At 57.2% G+C, this 15,886-nt stretch overlaps 10 protein-coding genes across 10 annotated transcripts; 5 read left to right on the top strand and 5 right to left on the bottom strand.

The window, feature by feature from the left end:
- Nucleotides 1-824: 824 nt before the first annotated feature.
- Nucleotides 825-2,257, bottom strand: BDY17DRAFT_327492 (beta ketoadipyl CoA thiolase; the record flags this gene model as incomplete). The annotated part of the gene is made up of 4 exons (XM_033737677.1): nucleotides 825-956; nucleotides 1,015-1,872; nucleotides 1,936-2,116; nucleotides 2,190-2,257. The coding sequence occupies 4 exons, from the start codon at nucleotides 2,255-2,257 to the stop codon at nucleotides 825-827; spliced, it is 1,239 nt and encodes a 412-aa protein (XP_033586103.1).
- Nucleotides 2,258-2,315: 58 nt separating this feature from the next.
- On the top strand, nucleotides 2,316-3,204 carry BDY17DRAFT_304066 (uncharacterized protein). The gene has a single exon (XM_033734681.1). It carries the CDS (start codon nucleotides 2,556-2,558, stop codon nucleotides 3,156-3,158), a length of 603 nt encoding a protein of 200 aa, XP_033586102.1. The 5' UTR covers nucleotides 2,316-2,555; the 3' UTR covers nucleotides 3,159-3,204.
- Nucleotides 3,205-3,210: 6 nt separating this feature from the next.
- BDY17DRAFT_40795 (S-adenosyl-L-methionine-dependent methyltransferase) lies at nucleotides 3,211-4,655 on the top strand. Its single transcript, XM_033738354.1, has 2 exons — nucleotides 3,211-4,053; nucleotides 4,105-4,655. The coding sequence occupies exons 1-2, from the start codon at nucleotides 3,522-3,524 to the stop codon at nucleotides 4,311-4,313; spliced, it is 741 nt and encodes a 246-aa protein (XP_033586101.1). The 5' UTR covers nucleotides 3,211-3,521; the 3' UTR covers nucleotides 4,314-4,655.
- Nucleotides 4,655-5,566, top strand: BDY17DRAFT_40713 (uncharacterized protein). The gene has a single exon (XM_033738352.1). It carries the CDS (start codon nucleotides 4,844-4,846, stop codon nucleotides 5,456-5,458), a length of 615 nt encoding a protein of 204 aa, XP_033586100.1. The 5' UTR covers nucleotides 4,655-4,843; the 3' UTR covers nucleotides 5,459-5,566.
- BDY17DRAFT_313334 (uncharacterized protein) lies at nucleotides 5,448-6,355 on the top strand (the record flags this gene model as incomplete). The annotated part of the gene is made up of 3 exons (XM_033735703.1): nucleotides 5,448-5,454; nucleotides 5,510-5,995; nucleotides 6,051-6,355. The coding sequence occupies 3 exons, from the start codon at nucleotides 5,448-5,450 to the stop codon at nucleotides 6,353-6,355; spliced, it is 798 nt and encodes a 265-aa protein (XP_033586099.1).
- A 1,342-nt stretch (nucleotides 6,356-7,697) lies between these two features.
- BDY17DRAFT_304061 (S-adenosyl-L-methionine-dependent methyltransferase) lies at nucleotides 7,698-9,683 on the bottom strand. Its single transcript, XM_033734680.1, has 9 exons — nucleotides 9,488-9,683; nucleotides 9,358-9,419; nucleotides 9,084-9,306; nucleotides 8,948-9,018; nucleotides 8,877-8,894; nucleotides 8,683-8,820; nucleotides 8,417-8,631; nucleotides 8,160-8,361; nucleotides 7,698-8,107 (listed from the first exon to the last, which is right to left on the bottom strand). Exons 1-9 carry the CDS (start codon nucleotides 9,611-9,613, stop codon nucleotides 8,062-8,064), a joined length of 1,101 nt encoding a protein of 366 aa, XP_033586098.1. The 5' UTR covers nucleotides 9,614-9,683; the 3' UTR covers nucleotides 7,698-8,061.
- A 380-nt stretch (nucleotides 9,684-10,063) lies between these two features.
- BDY17DRAFT_40629 (uncharacterized protein) lies at nucleotides 10,064-11,688 on the bottom strand. Its single transcript, XM_033738350.1, has 3 exons — nucleotides 11,378-11,688; nucleotides 10,861-11,311; nucleotides 10,064-10,809 (listed from the first exon to the last, which is right to left on the bottom strand). The coding sequence occupies exons 1-3, from the start codon at nucleotides 11,555-11,557 to the stop codon at nucleotides 10,082-10,084; spliced, it is 1,359 nt and encodes a 452-aa protein (XP_033586097.1). The 5' UTR covers nucleotides 11,558-11,688; the 3' UTR covers nucleotides 10,064-10,081.
- On the top strand, nucleotides 11,556-13,160 carry BDY17DRAFT_40617 (uncharacterized protein). Its single transcript, XM_033738348.1, has one exon. The coding sequence runs from the start codon at nucleotides 11,821-11,823 to the stop codon at nucleotides 13,057-13,059; it is 1,239 nt and encodes a 412-aa protein (XP_033586096.1). The 5' UTR covers nucleotides 11,556-11,820; the 3' UTR covers nucleotides 13,060-13,160.
- Nucleotides 13,161-13,196: 36 nt separating this feature from the next.
- On the bottom strand, nucleotides 13,197-14,265 carry BDY17DRAFT_40704 (Ctr copper transporter). The gene is made up of 3 exons (XM_033738351.1): nucleotides 14,099-14,265; nucleotides 13,499-14,034; nucleotides 13,197-13,445 (listed from the first exon to the last, which is right to left on the bottom strand). The coding sequence occupies exons 2-3, from the start codon at nucleotides 13,933-13,935 to the stop codon at nucleotides 13,334-13,336; spliced, it is 549 nt and encodes a 182-aa protein (XP_033586095.1). The 5' UTR covers nucleotides 13,936-14,034; nucleotides 14,099-14,265; the 3' UTR covers nucleotides 13,197-13,333.
- Nucleotides 14,266-14,531: 266 nt separating this feature from the next.
- BDY17DRAFT_313331 (uncharacterized protein) lies at nucleotides 14,532-15,485 on the bottom strand (the record flags this gene model as incomplete). Its single annotated transcript, XM_033735702.1, has 1 exon — nucleotides 14,532-15,485. The coding sequence occupies one exon, from the start codon at nucleotides 15,483-15,485 to the stop codon at nucleotides 14,532-14,534; it is 954 nt and encodes a 317-aa protein (XP_033586094.1).
- Nucleotides 15,486-15,886: the final 401 nt, after the last annotated feature.

The following is a 15,886-nucleotide window of genomic DNA, read 5'->3' as shown; positions in this document are numbered from 1 at the left end:
CTCGGCGGACGGGGGGAGGAGGGGAAGAGTGGTAGGGTTGGGAAACAAGAGATGGCCAAGAGCCGTCAAGCATTTTGGCCAAGGCGGGGGGAGATGATGGACATGGGCGGCGCGCTCGTTGCTTGTGACCACGCGGCCCAGGGAAAGCGCTAGACATCAGCGGTGGCGTGGAAGCGAGGGAAAGCAGCAGCAGCGACTCGGTGGGCGGCCAGGCAGGTCTGGTCCTGGCGTGGCGCCACGCCCCGGGGGGCAAGGGCGTAGCATGCTGGCATGGATTGCGGCCAGGGCTGGAATGGGGAAGGTGGAGATGGGGGAAATTGGCGCGGGAAGCAGGCCCTACAAGCAGTGCCAATGGCGTTGCGGAATGCGACTGATTGCCGTCGCTACGGGCGGGCGACACACGATTGCACAGAGGCAAGTGAGACCATGGGAGGAGTTTGCCAGCCGCCTTCCCTACAAGCAGTCGTCTTGTCCGAAGCGGTGTCGAGCAACGTCGGTACCGCGATTCTGGCCACGACGAGAACGTCGAAAGTGCCGAAGCCGACCTAATCGTGCCGCGCTAAGTTGGATGCTCTGGACGCGCTAACATATAAAGACCAGTCAAGGACTTGGCCAGAATGCTTGTGTACGCACGGGCCACGCGTCTAGCCTGTCGGCTGCGGCTGCTTTTGCACGGCTGACGGCACCCCTCCCTCGCTCGAGTCATTACACGTCTGCATTCCTCGGCCTCCTTATCACCGGCCGTGGGGCACATTGTAATAACATAGGCTTCATGTTTTGGTCACATGTACTTTTCCATACCCCTGCTTCCGATTGATTACACTTTACACCTGCTCGTTCACAAACAGCCCCGCCATGCCCATGCCCGTGCCGATGCACATCGACGTCAACAGCACCTTTGCCTTGCGTCGGCGGCACTCGCTGAGTCCGGTCACAATCTGTCGCGCTCCAGTGGCCTGGTGAAATTAGTCAGCGTGAGTTCTCGCGGGGAATGCAACAAGCACGGGTACATACTCCAAGTGGGTGGCCGAGCGCAATGGCCCCTCCTCGAGTGTTCACCTTCTCCCAGTCCAGACCCAGCGTGTCGCGGCAGTAGACCGCCATGGACGCAAACGCCTCGTTCAGCTCCACCAGATCAATGTCGTCGAGGCTGAGATTGAACTTGCCCAGCAGCTTGGGGATGGCGAGAGATGGCCCAATGCCCATGATGCGAGGAGCGAGCCCCGTCACCGTCGCACCCACGTACTTGGCGAGGATGGGCAGGCCAAGCTCTTGCGCCCGCGACCGCTTCATCAACATCACCGCCGCCGCGCCATCCGTCACTTGGCTGCTGTTGCCACCCGTGCTCCGGTTGCCGTAGTCGGGGAAGGCGGGGCGGATCTTGCTCAGGCTCTCATACGTCGTGCCATATCGCGGCCCTTCGTCCTTGGTGAGCGTGACGTCCTTGCCATCCACCTTCACCGTAATCGGCACAATCTCGTCGTCGAACCACCCGGCCTTCTGCGCCACTTCCGCGCGCCGGTACGACTCGGCGGCAAGGCGGTCTTGCTGCTCTCGCGAGATGTTGAAGTCGTTGCCCACATTCTCCGACGTCTGGCCCATGGGCTGCATGCAGTCGGCCGCGTCTTGCGCTCCGTTCAAGATCTCGTCGACGAAGGGCCGGGTGAGGCGATCACCACCCATCGTCATCGACTCGGCACCGATCGCCAGGCCGATTTCGATGGATCCGGTGGTGATCTGGTTCGCAATGTCCTGCACCGCCTTCAAGCCCGAGGAACAGAAGCGGTTGACGGAGGATGCGCTGGTGGTGTTGGGGAAGCCTGCGGCCAGCAGCGCCGCTCGCACGTAGTATGCCGCCTTGGCATCGGACACCTGCAGTGCCTCGTGTCAGTACGGTACCTTTGCCACCGTCATGTTTATCCGCCGAGCTCTTACATTGCCCAAGCATACATCCTCCACCAGCTGAGGGTCAAAGTTCATCTTCTTAAGCGTCGCCTCCAAGATCTTGAAGACAATGCCATCCAGCGGCGTGTCCTTGAGCCCGCCCTTCTTGCCCTTGGTGAGCGGCGTGCGGATGGCCAGGGTGATTACAACATCGTCGGCATGTTTCTGCAGGCTGTGCGCATGCCTTTGTCAGTAGATGTTCGTCGAGCTCGCACGTGAAAACCTGATGGCGGGGTGAAGCTCACATCTTGTCCACGGGCTTCTGGAAGGGGGAGATGTGCGAGAGCACGTTGGAGAGACGTTCGCTGGCCATGGTGCTTGAGATGGTAGATTATGCCGATGATGGGCAGAGATGATGTGCCAAAAGAACGGTGTGGTGCGGTGGCAGCAGTCGCCTTATACATCCCTCGTAAGCAAAACGGCCGAGCCGAGGCATCTCGCCCTCCCAAGCCTTCAAGCCGGCCTAGCCCGAAGCAACGAGGCAACCTCTCCCCTCACTCTCCAATCACGGCGTGCAACGCAAGGTGGCGAGTGCTCCGACCTCATCCAGAAACACACTCGAGGGATGTGAGAGGACTGCAAGTTAAGTCCAGGGCACTCGCATTGCAAAGATGGGCGGAGCAGGCGACGATATCGGGGTCAAGTTCTCCAATGGTTGCCGCATCACTCACGGCACAGGCGCAAACGTCAAGAAACCGTTTGACGACATCCCCTTGACTATGCACGAGCTGTCCCCAAGCAATTCGCAAGGCTTCAAAGGCCAGCTGGGCTTCATCGAGTTCAACTCCGACCTCCGACTGCCTCGACACATCCACATGTCCGCCGACAAGACCAAGCTCGTCGACGAGCGCATCCTCGTCTTGAACGGCGTGGGACTCGTCGAGGTTGCAGGCAAGGTCTATGCAGCCGCTCCTGGCACGCTGGCAGACCTCGTTGGCGGCGTTCCGCACACTTGGACGGCGTGTCCGGCTGGCGTCAAACTGCCGGACGGATCGGTGTCGAATGGCAAGTTCACCATGGTGTATGAATATGAGGAACCGACATCCTTCTTTCCAACCAAGTCAACTACGGTCATCACGGATGTGTCCAAGTATGAGCCGTTTGAGGGCAACGATTACGACGAAATCCGCTTTCCGAAGCTCACTGCTCAGCAGGTCGTTGAGCATGGAGAGATAGTGTTTGATACTGAAGTATGTAAATTGTCACTGGCTTGAGAGCTGTAACCTCAACTCCATTCACGCTTGTCCATCGTGGTACTGTCAACCCTGAATATGGCGCTCGAGGCAGAGTTGATCAGAGGCCTGCGTGATGCCGATATCGGCGGCTGGAGACACGCGCAGCCCGCACCGTCATACTCGGCTTCAATGCCGTGTCTTCTGTAACTGCCGTTGGTGTTTAATGCCGTCTATACGCGACTCGGTCTAAGCTACGAGGATCAGCGCTTCCGAGTCAGCGGGCTCGGTGGCATTTCTCCGTTTCGGGCAGTCCGTGTGGTGAAGCCTTGCCGTACGTAAAAGCGAGAGTTTTCCATCAACGAGACACGATTGTCGAAACTACACGACTTTAGCAAAGCAGCCATGGCATCCACAACCGTCTGCAAGAATGCAATTCACGCTCCCCAGTCGGTCCTCCACCTCCTCGCTCGCCTGCACAAGCAATCATTCGAGCAAGAAGAAATCTTGAAGCGGCCGGATGGAGGCTACAATGTCATCAGCGACACGCTCAAGTCAGATCCCGCCAACACCGAAGCGAAGCGCAATGAGATCATGCTCGACAAATTCATCGCTCTCGATGCCGACAAGGCAGCCTTGGTGTACAGCTTGATCCGCGCGACTGGTGCTTTGAATGTGGTTGAAGCTGGGACCAGCTTTGGTGTGAGCACCATCTACCTCGCCCTGGCAGTTGGGCAGAATGCAGAGGCAGCGGGAAAGACATCGGCACAGGCAAAGGTCATGGCCACCGAGTTCGAATCTTCCAAAGCGACCCAGGCGCGCAAGTATTGGAGAGAGGCTGGAAGCAGCGTTGAGCCGTGGATTGATCTCCGCGAGGGCGATTTGTTGCAGACATTGAAAGGCGACTTGCCCGTCATAGATTTCGTGCTCCTGGACAGTGAGTTGGTACCAAGAGTAATGACCGCGGACTCGCTGACTCGAATCACAGTATGGACGCCTATGGTTGTCCCAACCCTCGAGCTGCTGGAGCCTCACTTTCGACCCGGCACGCTTCTCGTCGCTGACAACACCGTCACATCGGCCAGCGGCTACCAGGACTTCTTCAAGCGGATTTCGGCACCAGGAAGCGGGTATCGTACGTTGACACTGCCATATAGCGGCGGTCTCGAGTTGGTCACCTACTGGCCCAAGGCGTGATAGCTGGCTTGCCGTCGTACGAAAGCTGCTTTGTCGAGTTGGCATGGGCGAACTCTCGAGTCGGTCCATGTTGCCAATTCTGAGCCTCTCCTGCTTCCCGTCTTGATACCTTGCTCCTGGTAGACCATCGCCGCTCGCCGTCCTCCAGTCCATCGATAGGTGTCCAGATGTACCCCGAGCCTGTCAGGCAATACGTCTCTTCAGAAATTGTCGAAGTGTGTCTCCCCTTCTTTTGTCCCGGCTTTGATCTTTGCCCTCCTCTCCTTGTCAAGTGATACCCTGAATGGCGATCCGAGGCCAGTTCCCCGGACTGACGATGGACCCGACGTTGCGTATTTGCTGAACATCTCGCCGTATCGAAAACACGGGTGAACTGTCTCAGGCTGGTGAAACCGGTGTCAGCTGGCCGTAAAGGAGCTCGCATCTGCCAAACAAAGCGTGACATATTCGTTCCACGCGTCACGGCGGTTGCTGTCTCTGGTCGTCGACGCGTCTAGCATCTTCTGGATTATGCGGAAGCATTGAGAAGCATGGTGGGAATAGCAAGTGAACAAAGAAATCATATTCTCCGCATCCGGTCGTTGAAAGACAAAGCGTTCTCGCCTGCATTGTCTCTACCTGGAAGACAAGCATTTGCGAAACATGCTCGTCGATGTCTCATATTCGTGGGAACCCCGAACAAGCCGGGAACTTCTCGTTGTCTTGGTCAATTGTCATCAACACAAACAGCTTGCTGCGTGTTCTTTGTCGAAAAAGACATATACGCGCCGTCTTCTCCCTTCCTGCTCCTCTTCTCGTTCCTCACGCCGGGGGATGGTGTTGTCCATCTCTGCACCATTCAATATAATCCATTCACTCACTCATATAGCCAATGTGAAGGCTGCGTTGCTGCAGTGACAGCATGGGGGGACTGTGCGCGTCGCGTTTCAGGTATGTTCTGTGACGTTCGACCAGCCACTCCTTTTCGCACCTTCCACATTCGGTGGTGTATAAATTCTTGCTCCTCCTCCCCTACACCTTTAACACCACTCTCCGACATCGACACCAGCACATCCCGCAACCCCTTCCATCATCGACGTCCATCTCCATCACCATCAGCTTATACCAACCACAGTCCTCCTGAACGCAGCAAACATGCAAGGTGAGCCCTGAAGAACTGGCACGCAACCCTTTGAAGATGCTGACCGCTCGAGCAGCACAATCAGCCACTCCCGCGCAGGCTCCTGCTCCTGCACCAGCACCTGTCGCAACGATCGGTCAAGTGCTCGCTGCAGCACCACCGCCTCCTGCCGAACGAGTCACGACGGCAACCAACTTTCAGAGCCGCATCCAGAACTCGGCCTCTGGGTACGGCGACCTCATTCAGGGCCGGCCACCATTCAACGCGCAGCCGCCGCTGAACGTTGACATCACCATCACGGAGATCTGCACGTTCTTCCCGAGCTGGTTCCTGCTTCCCGAGGTGGCAGTGCGTGCTGTTCGCAACGGCTGGGGCCGGCGTGATATCGCCAAGGCACAGCTGCACGCGGCCAACCTTCTCGACAGGGAGAACCTGTCAAAAGCCGAGAACCGCATCCAGAAGCAAATCTCGGATGGCGGAAAGCATTTCTGTGGCTTGTGGGGGGCGGAGGATGACCGTTGGAACTCGGAGGAGCAGCGGATGGCGCTCGGTCAGGATGACGGTGAGTTAATGATGCCCATGATAACTAAGTTCGCATGCTAACGCGTGATTCGCAGACCTGACAGCGAACGACTGGAGCTTCCGACCGCCGAAGCGCGGGCTTCCACCAGTATATGGCCATGTGAAACTGGCAGACCTTGTGAACGGCGTGGTCAACCCACCTGACCCGCTCGACCAAGGTCTTGTGACCAAGTGCATCGCCTTCGCTGCCAGCAACCCTCACTTGGACCTCGACACCTCGCACTGGGACTGGGTCATTCAACAGCTCAGTGCAATCGGATCACCATCACCACAGCGCCTGAATGCGCAATACGATATTCAGGCGGTGGAGCGGCTTCGAGCCAACGTCTCTGAGCCATGAGGGTGCTGGATCTGGTGACTTGCGGTCAGGAGGTCAAGGGGCGGCGTCAAGATGAGAAGCCAAGATATCAGGGGTTCGTCGAGATCATCAGGTGTTCATCATGCAAATAACGAGGACTGTGAAGTGACGTTTGCGTACTGGAATGTGCTTTTCAGTCGACTCCACCTATCCTATTCATTCCCACTTTCCTTGAAATTCCTCCGGTAGTCCGTGTCACCTTCAACTTCGTGCACCGGGAAGAAGCGTTGAAAGTGGCCCAGATGCTGAATCGGGCTGTACATCTCCGACGGCGGGCTCATCGGGCTTTCCAGCTCCGATCGCGTATTCTCAGCGCTGATTTCCACCGAGTCCGCATTCGATGGCGGCGCTGACCAGCTCTCGCGGTGATCGACCTCCTTCTCCGTTTCAATGGCACTACGCTTCGCTGCCTTTCCGCGGCGGTGCAGAACGATGCATATCACAGCCACCACGAGGGCTACCACTGAAGCGGCCACAGCCACCCCTATGCCTGCCTTGGCACCAGTGCTCAGGCTGCCATTGCCGCTTTTCTTCGTATTATTCGTGGCAGGCGCAGCAGTCGGGGCCGCTGCTCTCGTGATGGTAGTCTTTACCGTGGTGGGGTACGTAATCGAAGTTGAGGTTACCACACTGCTGGTATCGACGCCGGTGGTCGTGGAGCTCGATGCAGCGGTGGTCGAGGCCGAATCACCGGCGATCGAAGTCCATTGTGAGGGCGCGACAGCCGAGAAGGTGTCCGATGTGGGCGTGCCATTACATCCATCGTCTCCACAGCATTGCCATAGCTGCTCTGAAGCGTTCCACTGAATGAAAGCCGATTGGTACTGGGCTATGCGTTTGGTCAGTCTCGAGCATTCGTTCGGCCATCAACGGGGATGTCTGACGTACTGCAACTCGTTCTGCATACCGGATCGTTGTAAGTGATGTCGGTACACCCCGCCACAAACCAGGTGTTGTTGACGCTGGTTCCCAGCACTTGTCCGGGTGACGCATGGCAAAGAGAATCGCTGCCACACTCCGAGCCAACTAGGCAACACGTCTCTGCACCGCTGGACGACAGTGCAGTCCCCCCGCACGCAAACCAGTTCTTATCCTCGTAATAAATGTTGTCCAGAGCGCGAGCATAGCATTTCTGCTGCGCTCGCGCACTTCCGATACATTGCAACAGCCCGATGGCGATGAGACATGGTGTACAATGCCATCGTGAGAGTGTCATGTCGTGATAGCGTGTGGCGAAGAAGGGCTGATAGTGGGAGGGAGGTATCTCGGTCGATTCCTGGTGTTTCGAGGCAGCGTCTACTCCGTCAATTAGAAGCGGAAGCCCATTGCAAGCCTTCGATACTTAATTGATCAATCATTGTGGCAAGCTGGACTACTTCTCTATATATCCGGGCCTTGATTTGTCCGAATGGAAGGAGAGGGGAAGCAGGGTCTAAGCCTCGCGCGCCATTGTAATCCCAGCTTCCCAATGCGGTAATTTTGTTTCCTGAGTAAGCGTCCTCTGAGCCCCAGCAACGTGTGGGGTGTCTGCAGGCACAGGGTCTAGTCATCACCGAGTGAGGGTACATGGGGCTGATCGGAAAAGTGACATCCGTCATCATTCGTAGCGCTCAAATCATAGCCTACCTATGTCGCCATGAGAGAAAAATCCATGTCGTCCCTTTGCAGTCGTATACAACTTATGATCGTCAGTGCGCCTCGCCCTCCTCGGGCTTCCTAGCGTGGATGAAGTACCTTCGTCTCGTCAGTATCTCGTAGTGTTGAACAGATCAATCGCCGCACTTACACCGTGGTCTGCGCTTGCATCTCCCCCGAATCCACTTCCTGGGCCACGCGGGCGGAAAACACTTGAAACTCCTCCAGCTGCCAACCCAGTACACGAGTGAAGATACCCACGGAGTTGCGGGCCGCTTCTTTCATGTTCTTGGTCTGCGCAGCGCCAATAGTCTTGTTTTTCCGGCCTTTCGGCCAAGTGCCCACCGGCCATTCTATTGATCGTTCAGCTGGGGACGTTCAAGCAGGAGCGTATGTCGGCAGACTAACCTTGAGTCGCAACCTCCACATCCACGAAACCCGCCGCTCGCAGCATGTCGCCCAACATAGGCGGCGCGTTGAAGTCCCGCCCCATCTTGTGCATAGCCTCCGAGATGTACTTGCTCAATTGCACGAGATATGGCTCGGGAGGGTCGGGCTTGTTTCTGCAGACTACCAGGCCATGATACTCGTGCAGCTCGATATAACCTCCAGGTCTCAGAGCTCTGCTGATATTCAGCCATCCGTCATACTGCACACGCTGCCGGGAAACTCACTCGTATACTCTTTCAATCAACTTTGCCCAGTCGGTCACTGCCAGAGTCAAGGCGGCGGTATGAATCAGGTCGTACCGCTGCTCGCTCACCCAGTCCGCGTTGCAGTCGTCTACGTAGAAGTAACAGTTCGGTGGCACCCTGATCCGAGTCAGTGGTTGCGAAAGATGCTCATTGATCTAAGCTGGGGGTCTTACATGGCGGGTTGAATTGGACTGTTGCTAGCTGTTAGTGGTCCGCCGTCGCAACTCCATTCAAGTAAACACACCTGATATCAATGCCCTCTACTTTGGCATCGGGAAGCTGGCTTGCGACTTCCATACACCATACCCCCGTCCCCTGGTATGCGGAGTCAGCGTCAAAGATCTTAAACCCAGTTTATGAGGGCTGTGGCGGCAGCTTACGCAACCGATATCCAGGACATTTCGAATCTTCTCCGTCGGCATCGGAGAGAAGAACGCCCGACCGTCGAGCGCAATCCGAAAGATGTGATGTTGGAAGTCGAGCCGGTCCTGCTCGGTTTCATCGTTGGGCAAATGGTAGTCACCCGCTCGAGGGGAATGATATCTTCGACCGTGCTCGAACCGGTAGTCTGTCACGGATTCCGTGAGGCTTCCGCTGTCGCTTCTAATGGGATGTAAGCTTGCACGACCTTATCGGCTACGGTTGAAGACTTACGATCCGCGTAGCGTTCCAAGTGCCGAGTCGTCATCCTCGAAAGTATCGCCTTCGTCGTCTGCCTGCGGGAGCTGTCAGCGCATGGGGCTCCCTCAGTCAGTCTAGTGAAAGCGAGCGAGCCATCTCGCACCTCTAATGTCGTCGTTGGCATCACCGCCGGCGCAGGACCCGATGCAGCAGGAGCGTCGTCTCTCTCTTCATGTTTCCCGTCGGCTCGCACCTCTTGGCTCGGCTGCTCGTCTACTCCCGCCGCCATCTCGAGAATCTGAGATCGCACGGTACGGTGTGAGGCGGAATTACATGTACCAATCGACAGGGAATTTTGGAGTTCGGGCAATGACGAAGGCCGGTCCGCATTCGCGGCGTTCCACCCCGCAATCTAAATAACGTCAGACCCGCTGTCACGCCGCCGATCCTCCAACACTGTAAGGGTCTCCGGCCGATCGCAGAGCGTTTTCGCCGATCACTTCTCAACTTTGCCGGCAAAAAACAGCTGCAGCTACACCTGCAGCAATGTACGTACCGCGATAGTCGCCCGCTCTGCGTCCCTCCACAAGATAACGACAGATACCGAGTCCTCGCATGGGCAGCTCTGCCGGACAAGTCGACAGGCCCAGGCAAGATGGCTTGAAGGACGTGGAAGAAGGATTTGCATTTTTTTCTACAGACGTGACGCTTTTGCCTCATAATTTCATACTTCGTGTACACCGTGAACAACAAGCAGCTAGTAGAAATTGCCCTTCGGCACCGCGCAGAAGATGCCAACAATAATGGCTGACAACGCAAAAGACCCGATGATCGCCTGCAAGAAGATGGTGTCTTGTATCTGTCGCAGCGCAGGCTCCTCAATCCACAGCTCGCGGTCGAAGATCTTGCGAATGAGGTTGCGCTTCCGATAGCTGGCAACCCACGGCTCGTCCTCGAACGAGTTCCGCGAGCTGCTAGCAAGGCTGTCGGAGGAGTCGCGCTTCTCGCTTGGCACATCGTCTTCGTCGTCTGCGAAAAGCTCCCATGGTCGAAGATGGCGGTGGTGCAGACCGTGAAGGACAACGCACATTCCCTTCCACGCGGCGATGAGGGTGGCGATTCCGAGGAACCACAAGAGGAAGGGTAGCGCGCGCCAGCCGCGACTGGCGCGGCTGAGCGTGATTAGCAGGTCTGCGAGCAGCCCACCGACGATGCAGAAAACGCCAAGACCGCGGGCGAAGACGACGCGAGGACGATTGCCGTTGCAGATGGTCCAGCGGATGAAGTTGGGGTGGGATTGCCGGCGCAAGGCGTATTCGACGTTGGCGGCGAGGAGACGGAAGGCGGTCGGGTGGGTGGTGTTCTGCAGAGCGTGCAGGACTGCCACTCGTTCACGATCGGAGATGTTGAGCTCGCGTGAGCTGCGTCTCATGAGGTAGATTGTGATGATGCGGTTGATTTCATCGCGATATGGCTGAGCGGTGACTAGGCTTCTGTCAGTGTGGAGTTCATCGCTGATCACGCAACGAGACTTACAAGGTTTCCACTGGAACCCGGAATCCTCAAAAGCATTTGCGGCGATGGATTGCACTGCCGTGCTGCTCGAGAGCGTTTTCTCGTCCCCTGCAGACGACGCACTCTCCGTGCCATCTTCTTGTATTCCGCTGGGCGAGGATGGGGCATCGGGTGTGCCAAATGGATCCGCCTGCTCATCGGGCGACTTTGGCTTGGTGTCTGCGAACTCGGTGCCCTGGAGGACGGCATCGACGTGTGGGTCGACGATCTTGGGCGTCCTGGTCGATGCCTTCATGCCCGAGACTTCGGCTTCCGCTTGAGTCTTTGACCACGGCGGGGACAAGGCTCGCTCGCTGGCCGGAAGGTTCTCGAAGCGCGCGGAGTAGTCATGGAACCAGAGGTAGAATTGTAGGTTCTCGGCAGAATGCTCGATGTACTTGAGGTAGTTCATGAAGTCGCGAAGGGTACAAGGCTGGGGACGGAGATTGAGTCAGCAGGTCGTTGCATGAACTTGTGAGTGGGACAGTGTGAGACGAACGGGGCAGGCACCACCGGCGACGACTCGGTCAAACGATAGGGCTTCGGGGATGCCATTGCTCATGGACGAGCCCATCGACGCGATGGATTCGTTGATGGAGCGCTCCTTCTCCTCGCCGGTGAGCGAGTTGCGGTTGGAGGCATTGTAGGAGGGGCGGCGATACGACAGCTTGTAAACCATGGCGGCGGTGGTCGGTGTCGAAGTTCACGACGTCAAGACGAGACAACAGATGGAAGAAGTGCGACGGATAGAGACGAGCGAGGATAGAGTTTCACGGTGGGTGGAGGGTGATATATGGCTGGCTGCGTGGCGCCGGAAGAGGTTCCAGATGGGGAGAGGTGCAGGCAGGCGGCGTTGTATTCCTGGAGACACCAGGCGCATTGTTGATTGGACCCCACCATCTCAAATCGCGCCCGCTCGTTACACGTCGCCCAGGGTCGAGGATGCGAGTGCAAGGTAGAAGACGGAGGCGCGCCTTCCGCGATCAATGGCGTCCCACCTGCTCCACTCGCGCCGTCTGCTTCCCCGGGAAAAGCGGGGCGGCATGGGTTGGATCCGCCGATCCCCCAGCCCGTGTCCGGATCTCCTCACATGCCCGCCTACTCTACTTGGGCGAGGTCTCTGTGTACCTGACCAATCGACGGCGCGTCTTGCATGCACGGATCACAGCCGCCCGCCATCCCCCACGGCCCAGCAACGTTTTGATGAACAGTGGCGTCGCCTTTCTTCCTTCACGCCCTCGTCAAAGTACCTTTGTCTCCTGGTGGAGTTTAGGTCTACGCGATCCCACTCACCTTGCTGGGCAAATGCTAAGCGATGTTGACGCCATGCGTGCGCTGTGCCAGGGTCTTCCTTGCTGGAATGGCGCGAACTTGGACGATCTCCACGCGAGTGAGTGTAACATATGCGTCGGACGGTGCTTGACATCAACATCCCCACGAGGCGTTCTTGCACGGCGCCACGGAACCGCTCTTGGTCTACCAAGACTCCCTCGAGCTCCCCGCTCTCTTCTCACTTCACCTCACTCCAGTTATCGTGGTGGTTACACGTGGTGCAGCTGCCGGAACGGCATCTGGCTCTGCAATTTCCCAACGGATGAGGGACTGTGTGCTACAACAGGACCGTTGCCTCTCATGCATCCTTGCTCAGGGCAGCTTTTCCGAGCTTTGCCAATGCTTCCAGCCCACTCACACGTGCATGACAAGCCTGCAGCACCCAGCCGTCGCCATTCATGTCCGCGTTTCGCCTCGCTTGCCTGGCTCCAATCACTTGCATGCCGCCATCTACCTCGCCGCTCCACAGTCGCTGTGAGCATGTCGTGTAGGCGCCCAGATTTTGCGTTCCAGCTCTTGGGTTGTTGTATTCCCGCGGGGAGACGTCTTCGACACATGTCAAGGGTCCCCGGCACGGGATGCTCGCCACGGGGTCGTACAGCTCCCCATAAGGCCAAGCACCAGCGCCCACGCGGTCGGAAGTGTCTCCACCACGAGTCTGGATGCATCCCGATGATCAATGCATGGCTGCACGGACTGCTTGCATGCCTTGAGCCGCCGATTCATGCGCGTATCCTCTGCCTAGGTCAAATATTGTCTGTACCCACGCCTCAATGGATCGCACTCCTGGACACTACCTTGTTGTGGAGAGGGGAATGCCCAGGCGGAAGGGTGAGCCTATGTGCATGAAGTGTCGGTGAAATGCGGTTTTGCATTGAGTAGGAGCTGGGTGCGAAACCTGGCAGAACGCACAAGAGAGACTGTCTTGGCGTGCAGAAATACCTCTATGAAGACGCTAAGATGCATTCTCGTCATGATAGGACGCCCGCTGGTCGGGGAACATCCATTGAACCGCTCCGAAAGCTGTCGTAACAAATATGGTCACGGTCGATGTCTGCATCGCGCTCCGTCTCTCCCCGTCGCCACCTCGGTTGCATCAAGGTCGTAAAGAATGCTTCAGCTCTCAATGGCCGTCGTCCATGGTCGCGTATCGACCGACAGCAAGCTCGCCGACAAAGAGTCCGGCCAGAATGGAAAGGAAGTAGCCGACATTCAAGGTCATGACGCCCAGCATACTATTCAATCGTCAGTCAAGGTGATACAACCCCGGGGGATGTCTCTCACTCACAGTAAGTAGCCCACGCCAGCTTGAATTGTATAGAGACACGATCGCGGCACATCCGTACTGAGTCTCCACGGCTTCGTCTCAATCCCACGGCGAGAGGATCGAATAACGCGAACCCTCTCATCGACGCCATGCGTGGTCAGAGTGGCTTCTTCGCGCTTCTCCACGCCACTCGTGCCGAGCGCTTTGCTGGCCTGGGCCGAGTCGCCGGCGAGCACAATGTAACGGCGTTGAATGGCTTTGTCGTGCCATCGCACTTCCAGCAGATGTCGGTAGGCGAGCAGTAGACGTGAGAGGACGGCGAGGAGTGCGAGGAAGATGCAGGTGCCGGCGTACGCGCCAGTGGAGTTGGGCGTCCATGCGGAGGAGTAGAGTGGGGTGCTGTGGTCGGTGGTGAAGACCATGGACTTGGCCATGGACGTCATGTTCATCATCATCATGTTGGGGAAGGTCGCTTGGCGGAGGAGAAACAAAGAGGTGGGTGGATCAGACGAGACGACAAGGCGCGGGGACGTTGGTTAAAGGGCCTGGCGTCAAGCCTGCTCAGCGCGCAGATATGAGCAAGTTAAGGGTGATGTAAGCCTGTCGAATCCGCCGTCAAGCGTGCAGGATGAGGGGCAATTGTCGCGCGGGGGTGGATGTAGTGGAAAGTCAGTGGTGGGAGATGGGCAGTTGCTCGAAACCAATCTCTCCTTTCATTGTGTTGCAGAATGAGCGGCTTCATGTCAAATGCGCGAACGCGCCGAGTCGAAATGAGCAAGTTTTGGAAAGTCTAAATGTCAGGAGCCGCTCGCGCTTCCCAGATTTCTGGGGCGGATCGCGCCGTCGGCGGAGCTTAAAGTTCCTAATTTTACCGCACAAGGCTGCCGGCCTCGCGTTCAAAGCACCGTGCCTATTGAAAGACAATCAAAGAATCAGAGAGAATACCCATGTGTCTGAACAAACGTGAAAAGACGTAGTTTCATTGAAGTTAGCCGGCAGGCTGCCTCTAATAAAGCACATTCATCATCAGGTCGTAAAGTCGTCAACAAAGAACTCAAGCTTGCCCACTCAGCAAGATATCTACAGCCCGATCGAGCCGCAGATTTCCTCCAGCATCGCTCATGCGCAAAGCCAGCCGGGCTTGACTCGCAGTGAATCCCATGTCCACAATCTGAGGGACTGCGCGCTCCACAGGATCCTCAGCCAGTCCCACATCCGACGGGACAGGGGACAGACGGTTGAAGGTCTCCACTCGATCCTCGATGATGGGCGAGATGTGGCGCGGCGACCAAAGCGTCACAGCCTGCGATCTCGTTTGCGGCGGCGCGGAGTGCCTGAACGCTGCTTGACGTGCGTGTAATGGGGTTTGCACTCCCCGCGCAGGCATGATGCCAGAGGTGCTGTTGGACCTCGAGACATCGCCTTTCGCCTGCTCCATCTGCATGTCGATGACTGGTCGCAGCCTGAAGCTACTCGATTGACGCGCAAGCGTGATCTCCGCGGCGAGTGTTGCGACTCGCTTCCGGCTGATTTCTTTCAGTTTGGCCTCACTCGGATCCTGCTCTTGCAGGGCCATCGCCGCCACTCGTTCTTCGTACAAGCGAGATACGGGCTCGTCGAGGAAGTCTCGACGGCTGGCGTGGCGCGCGGGAGGCGCCCAGCGTGACCATCCGTTCACCTTGGCCAAGGCAAAGCCTGCCGAGCCGGCATCGTTGGCATACTCCGCCATCTCGAGGACCACCTTCGGCCCCATGGTCAAGAGGTAAGAAGTCCATTCTTCCAGCAGTCGTTCTTCCGTCTCGCCATCGTCAATGCATACCGTGCAACCATCAAAGATCCCATTATTCCGTGCTTGTTCCGTCCGGTAGTGGTATCCCTCCAGCAGCGTCTTCATACATTTCCACAACTCGAGCATATCGTAAAGCTGGGAGGTGCGCAGACCACCGTTATTCCCCTTTGCGAAACAGTCCGGCGGGTTCAAGAGCACACTCGTAATGTCGTAATCCATGTTGGCAATGGTCGTCGCGCTCAAGTCTTGATTTGTAGCAAGCACTCCACCCTTCAACCAATCGAGCTGGCCAGCTACATCCTCCTCGCGGCCTTTGCCATTACCAAAAACGGTGCAAAAGCACCAGATGCGCCACAAGGCGTCATTGAAGCGCTGCGCGTAGGGATGTCCCGGCCTGGACAGTGCGATGGCCGTCTCTCGACGTATGACGGTCTGGCAGCGCTCTAGAATCAGCCGTTTTAGAGCTTCGATAACAACCATGTCGCAGCGATGGGCGTGCATGAACGATTGTGGAGTGTATCCCGACCAATGTGTATGCTTGTTTTGCAGTCGGCACCATTGCCGATATTCCCAAGCGGGTGGTGACTGGTTATACGTCGCTTGCTGGACGAGATCAACTT

The sequence above is a fragment of the Neohortaea acidophila genome (assembly GCF_010093505.1).
Source record: "Neohortaea acidophila strain CBS 113389 unplaced genomic scaffold BDY17scaffold_11, whole genome shotgun sequence".
Taxonomy (NCBI): domain Eukaryota; kingdom Fungi; phylum Ascomycota; class Dothideomycetes; order Mycosphaerellales; family Teratosphaeriaceae; genus Neohortaea; species Neohortaea acidophila.
Note: the sequence above shows the minus strand (reverse complement) of the source record. Positions and strands in the feature narration are given on the sequence as shown.

Bases quoted from the DNA above. Each gene is read 5' to 3' on its own strand.
- BDY17DRAFT_304066 (XM_033734681.1), top strand. From the start codon at position 2,556: ATGGGCGGAGCAGGCGACGATATCGGGGTCAAGTTCTCCAATGGTTGC.
- BDY17DRAFT_40617 (XM_033738348.1), top strand. From the start codon at position 11,821: ATGCGAGTGCAAGGTAGAAGACGGAGGCGCGCCTTCCGCGATCAATGG.
- BDY17DRAFT_40713 (XM_033738352.1), top strand. From the start codon at position 4,844: ATGGTGGGAATAGCAAGTGAACAAAGAAATCATATTCTCCGCATCCGG.
- BDY17DRAFT_40704 (XM_033738351.1), bottom strand. From the start codon at position 13,935: ATGATGATGATGAACATGACGTCCATGGCCAAGTCCATGGTCTTCACC. The intron at 13,446-13,498 runs GTGAGTGAGAGA...ACGATTGAATAG, and splicing joins GCTGGCGTGGGCTACTTACT to TATGCTGGGCGTCATGACCT.
- BDY17DRAFT_304061 (XM_033734680.1), bottom strand. From the start codon at position 9,613: ATGGCGGCGGGAGTAGACGAGCAGCCGAGCCAAGAGGTGCGAGCCGAC. The intron at 9,420-9,487 runs GTGCGAGATGGC...CAGCTCCCGCAG, and splicing joins TGCCAACGACGACATTAGAG to GCAGACGACGAAGGCGATAC. The intron at 9,307-9,357 runs GTAAGTCTTCAA...ACATCCCATTAG, and splicing joins CTTGGAACGCTACGCGGATC to AAGCGACAGCGGAAGCCTCA.
- BDY17DRAFT_40795 (XM_033738354.1), top strand. From the start codon at position 3,522: ATGGCATCCACAACCGTCTGCAAGAATGCAATTCACGCTCCCCAGTCG. The intron at 4,054-4,104 runs GTGAGTTGGTAC...CTCGAATCACAG, and splicing joins AGATTTCGTGCTCCTGGACA to TATGGACGCCTATGGTTGTC.
- BDY17DRAFT_40629 (XM_033738350.1), bottom strand. From the start codon at position 11,557: ATGGTTTACAAGCTGTCGTATCGCCGCCCCTCCTACAATGCCTCCAAC. The intron at 11,312-11,377 runs GTTCGTCTCACA...CTCCGTCCCCAG, and splicing joins TCGCCGGTGGTGCCTGCCCC to CCTTGTACCCTTCGCGACTT. The intron at 10,810-10,860 runs GTAAGTCTCGTT...ACAGAAGCCTAG, and splicing joins CGGGTTCCAGTGGAAACCTT to TCACCGCTCAGCCATATCGC.